The 6,000-nt window shown below is 30.7% G+C and overlaps 1 protein-coding gene across 1 annotated transcript in view; it reads left to right on the top strand.

Annotated features, from left to right (window-relative positions):
- The first annotated feature begins 1,827 nt into the window (after positions 1-1,827).
- The window catches only part of LOC127711850 (millepora cytotoxin-1-like), a 189,182-nt gene continuing 185,009 nt past the window's right edge, over positions 1,828-6,000 (top strand). The window contains exons 1-4 of the mRNA XM_052218015.1: positions 1,828-1,926; positions 3,217-3,451; positions 4,417-4,551; positions 5,278-5,398. Of these exons, the coding sequence (XP_052073975.1) occupies positions 3,232-3,451; positions 4,417-4,551; positions 5,278-5,398 (476 nt within the window). The 5' untranslated portion in view covers positions 1,828-1,926; positions 3,217-3,231. The remainder of the gene's footprint in view (positions 1,927-3,216; positions 3,452-4,416; positions 4,552-5,277; positions 5,399-6,000) is intronic.

Below are 6,000 nucleotides of genomic sequence, written 5' to 3'. Positions count from 1 at the left end.
GGGATAAAAATTAAAGAAATTAAAAAAATTGTTCTTCTGATTAGTGGTGAAGTATAAAGTAATACCTCCTGCTTTTGGCAAACTCATGAAAAAGATCACACCTGGTCAGAGAGTATTAAATTCTAAATAACATTCATTCAAAATTGCAACATCCTGTGAAACTTAAATCGCAAGGCCTTTTGAATTCACTAGATAAGTAATACACGAGTTTAAGAAAAATAGGGCTTTCTTTTTACCTGTAATTAAACCTTATTAAAGTGCTTCTTGTATGCCATGTCTTTAATTTTGACAAAAATTATTTAAATTTAATTGAAATAAATTTTTACTGTATCTTTGGAACACATTTCCTTTTTTAAAAGTTTATCACAGGATTACTATGGAAGTTCTATTATCATGATTATATTAAATTCTTGGTTTAACAAAACAAAGGTGTCATTTTTTAAATTTATTAAGTTGCTTTATATGCTATTTTATATATATTTTAATAAAAAAAATGTTCACTGCATTACTAACTAAACTCAAGTGACACCATAAATCTATACGAGGCTTAAGTTAATGGTGAAAATTGTCCAGTAATCATAAAATATATCTGAAACATTCAAAAAATTTTGAATAACATTGAAAATATTAGTCACAATTCAGTTTTGAGATTATTTGATCAGCTTGTTATATTTTTATTTTAAAGGTGATAGATATATATGTATGTATATAAGATTAGTGTTGATGAAAATGGTGATGAAGTTATATTATGTTTATTGTGAAATTTTGGTTTCAATGCTATATTGAATACATTTTTAATTTCAAATTGTTGTTCAAATTTCTAGCCAGGGGGAATAGCTGTTGTTAAAAACAGTTCCTAAATTGATGAAATACAAAAGATATATACAAAAAATAGGTCTAGATTGGTTAAGACTTGGTCGAGTATGGTTCAGACTAGGTCGAGTATGGTTCAGACTAGGTCGAGTATGGTTCAGACTAGGTCGAGCATGGTTCAGACTAGGTCGAGCATGGTTCAGACGCGTATAAAATGGTTAAGTACTGGTCGAGTAAGGGTCGAGTACAAGTTGAGACTGTTAAGTATGGTTCAGACTACAGTCGAGTACTATCAAGTAAATTTCAGACCAATTCAGACTGGTCGAGTAAAAATTAGTACAGTCGAGTACAGATATAGGCCATTTCAGACTTTTACTGGTTTGTAGTGAAGACGTTTCATCTGAATACGAGATATGAAATATATTGTAGAAACACGATTTATGTCATTCCGATTGATGAGACATAGTTTAGAAAGATGTTTTTGTCTGAATCTGAGCGACGAATTACTGTATAAAGACTTTTTATCTGAATCAGAGCAATAAAACAGTGTAGAAAGACGTTACGTCTTAATCCAAGCGATAAAAAATAGTGTAGAAATGCGTTTTCAAAATATATAAGAAAAGACATGTCAAACGAGTCGAATTACTAGTTAGCATACTTAGCATGTCATTCGGTTGTTTTTTCATATTTGTTCGCAGAAAAGTTACATTCAATAATTTATCTAGAAAATGTATCACATTTATTATATCATTGCAATGATTTATTTTTATCATTTTTTTACTTTTCATTGTAGCTTTGAGAGAAAATTGCTGCACATATTATATGCCGTTTATAGCATTCCGTATAGTTGTTATAAAACAAACCATATTGCATAGTGCAGAAGATATAGATATCGGTATGAATATCTAATGCAAAAACTCATATTACATCTAATCAGTAAAAAAATAAAGATGAAATCATTTTGTATTGGATGTCTTAATAGTCCTTTTCCTTTCAGGAAAAATGGGTTGGTCGCTGTCATTTCATTCATCAATCAATAAACTTTCCGCACGTATAAAACAGGGCATGCTGCAAATGCACTGACATAAGCGTTCGACAGATCCTCTGGTACCTGTAAGTTCTACACTTTTTTAATATCATAATGATACAATTTTGCACTGTGTCGCTCACTTATTATGTATTGTCTGATACTTAAAAGCGCGTTCAACTGAATTGTATTAGCAATTCGTTTGATTCACAGAATTATGGTTGCTAGGCTATTAACAAACCGTCTGGTAACTTTGCAAGTTAAGATTTTAAATACTAAAAATTAGTTCATAAGGTATATTTCAATAATATGCAAGATATCGCACTTTGATGTTTCTCTTAATCGTTTCTAGAAATGTTTATTGTCAAAGGTTGAATTTTAAAAGAAATACTTTTACTCTTATATTGACATTTTTAATTTTAAAATGATGTGATGTTTTACATACACTTTATATATTGTATAGTTTGTATGACGCAAACATTAATACTCCACTGGTGTTTGCCCTCGATGTAAAGGGGAAGTTTCGCAATAATATATATATTTGCAAGGTAACACTACGACTATTGAAGTTATATTTTTATATAGCGGCTATGGTCGAGTGGTCTAGAGCACTGGACAGAAACTAAGCGATTGGTGGTGTAGTGTATCACAGGACTGGTGTGAGTTCAAATCCTGTTGGGATATAAGAACAAAAATTTGCTTGCGCAATTTTGCAGATTTAACATTGGTGTGCTGATATTTAGAGTAATTATGAATATAATATGTGTTTTCAGCCGTGTATCACCTTCACTGGTGATCCAATGGATGGATCTGTCGTAGAGTTGTCACTTGTTTAGACGTACTAAATATATCTCATGTTTGTGGTATACCATCTTTTCCGCAAGTTTATTGTTGTCTGTTTGGTATTAAATTAATAATAAAGATCAATTTTGTTACATCTTGTGATTTGTTTATTTGGCAGTGGCAATGGCAGTCAGCAGGGTGTAAGAACATCCGTTGTTCGACCTTTTAGTCAAATGAGTTTTGTTTAAATATACTTTTTCACTTTTTTGGTCTTTTGGAAAATGTTGTTTGTGCTGTATTTAGACCCCCTACCAAGAAATTTGTTTTGCATGCACACGTATAATAAAATGCGGTTTTTATCCAACGCAATCATAGGTTTGAACGTCAATTCCATCTATATATAGTTAAGTACGTCTAAACAAGTGACAACTGTACGACAGATCCATCCATTGTATCACCACTGAAGGTGATACACGGCTGAAAACACATATTATATTCAAATTTGCAGATTTAACATTATTGTTTTGATATTTAGAGTAATTATGTATATACATGTATATATACAAAATACTTGTATCATCATTTACTTTCAGTCAAATCATTGACTGATGATGCTGAAGTTACCTATCATTTGTTTGATATGTACACTAAATCTTGTGGTCGGATGGAGATGGGTTAACAAGTATGATGGACCAGTCGATTTTTCGTGTCCACATGGACAAGCCATTTCTTTCATCTACAGTGTACATCACAACCATTATGAAGATCGTAGATGGGCTTTTGAATGTAGAGGAACTGGTGGACAATACAGAAATTGCTACTGGACTCGTAAGTATTAAATAACATTTCAATCCAAAACCCATTAGCAAGCATCTGTTTTTAATATTATTCTTCAAATAAAATAAATAAATTCAATGATTTTAACTTGGGTTGATGTCGCATTGATATTAAGGTGGATCATTGGTATAGATTTCCGCAGATAAGATTTGTTTTATACTTTGCCAAAATGCGGATTTTACCATGATTTTTTTTTAAAATATAACAAAAAGTATGGGTCACTGTATCATTTCTAAAGATACAAGTCGTGCAAAATTGCACAAATTTGCACGGATTATTCATTAAAAAAAATTTTTGTGAATAAAAAGAAATCTATGAGATTGAATTTTGAAATAGAATATGAAAAGATAGGTTCTATAATATGCGTTAAGAAAATAAAGAAGAAATGGTGTCACCAATATAGAAATAAGGAGATGTGGTATGATTGCAACGAGACAACTATCCCCCAAATTCAAATGACGTGGATGTTAGCAATTACAGGCAACCGTACGGGCTTCATAACTCATAACTTATTTTCTTGATATAAGTAAAAAATTAAAAGTTCTTTAACATTCCTTTCTAAAAATTTTACTATTTGGGTTATCTCCCCTTCAATGGATAAGTTAAAAAAATTGGAAAACACACAAATATTTGGTATTTGTTAAAACAGTACAAATAATGCAGTTTATCACTTATTTTTTTCTTTATTCAAGTAAACAGTTGAACGTACACGACACATACACAATACGAACTCACAACCTCGGTGTTTTAGGCTATTGATACTGTATATGAACTGCTTAAACCACTCGACAAACGAGGCCAACAGCTCAAAAGAACATCTTCACTATGACCCAATAAAGTGAATACTGAAGCAATGTAAGGGCGTCTGAATATGTAAACTATGAAGTTAAAACACATTCTAGTTTATATTATTTTGGTTTATATGCTAAATATGTTAATTATATTTTATATATCAGCTCATTATGTGAATGACTGGGATGACTTCTTCAACTTTGAATGCCACAATTATGGATTCATAACTGGTATGAAGAGCATCCATCACAATCACTATGAGGACAGAAGGTTTAGGTTTAAATGTTGCTCAATTTCCGGTAAATATTTTATTAATGTTTAATGATACTTTTATTTAATCGGTACTGTTATGTTTTAACGAGTTATTGATATACGTAAATTATATTCATTTTTTTTAAAGTTGACAAATACAACTACTTCTGTTAAGCTAACTTTGAGATTACCTCGTGAAAATTGTTAATGAAACACATGTCGTTTGCTCACTATAATCCGGTCCAATTCTGACGTTTATTTCAAAATGCTTATAGCTTAAAGGGTTTGGATAGTAAGTGATACTTCATTTATGTATTTGTTGAGGCCATTTTTCTCTTCGCTATATTTGTTTTGTCCATTATTCTAATCTTTATATTCTGGCAACCTTATATTCTCTATTCTATTTTTTTTTGCCATTTTGCTCTCTTCTTTATATTTTAGCCAATTCATTTGAAGTCTTGGCTTATTATTCTCTATTCTGTAAACCCGATACAGACCCTCAACTAAAAAACGTAATAATCCATAGTATGAAAGTGTTTCGTAAAAATATATGATTGTTTTGAGCTACTTACCTTTTAAATTAATTAACAATATGAAAACCTAAGTCACGAATGAAGTCTAAATAATCACATTCCTGACAACGTGTAACAAAAATTATAAAAAAATCCTTATCCAATTGCAAAGTTGGATTTTTTTAATTCATAGTTATTTGTATTTGCGTTTATCGATTTTGTTAACAAATAATGAGCTAATACTATATGTATTACATTTAGAAAAGGATCTTAGTAAGTGTTATAAAACCTTCAGGAATGATTACGACCAACCCAATAAAGTAGATGTACCAGCTGGTTCCGTTGTAAGAGGTGTTGCCAGTACACACAACAACCACTACGAGTAAGTTTAGATATTTTCATGAGTATATAACAACTGGTTCTTTACCAGAGATTTTGTCAATACACTCAACAATCAATAAGTTAGAAAAAATATTTCAATGAGTGTGTACCAAAGGGTTCCGTTATACGAGGTGTTTCCAGTACACACAACAACTGCTACGAGTAAGTTTAAATATTTCGAAGAAAAATAACAAAGAATGGTGACAAAGCACAAAAATCATAACCAAATCTTGATATGCCCATGATAGACTTTAGAATATTTTTGAATATTCAACCAGGGAAGCTTTTCAAAATATTTTTTTTTTTCAATATTGATATATTTATCAAAAAATGATAATCATGAACAGATCTCATCCGAATCTATATTTACACTTATTTTCCAAACATCAAGATATAATATATATTGGTTTCTGTTGGAAAGTGGTGTCTTTACCAATCATACCCTATATATAAATCAGGTATATATATTATCAGAAGATGTGGTATGATTGCTGATGAGAAAACATTCAAACAGAGACCAAATGACGTAGAAGTTAGAAACTGTATATCACAGTACTGCAATAAAAAATGCATTCTACACAGCAAGTTATAAAAGGCCTTGAC

This window comes from Mytilus californianus, unplaced genomic scaffold (assembly GCF_021869535.1).
Source record: "Mytilus californianus isolate M0D057914Y unplaced genomic scaffold, xbMytCali1.0.p SCAF_8, whole genome shotgun sequence".
Lineage (NCBI taxonomy): Eukaryota > Metazoa > Mollusca > Bivalvia > Mytilida > Mytilidae > Mytilus > Mytilus californianus.
The sequence above is the reverse complement of the archived record's forward strand: the minus strand, read 5'-3'. Positions and strand labels throughout refer to the sequence as shown.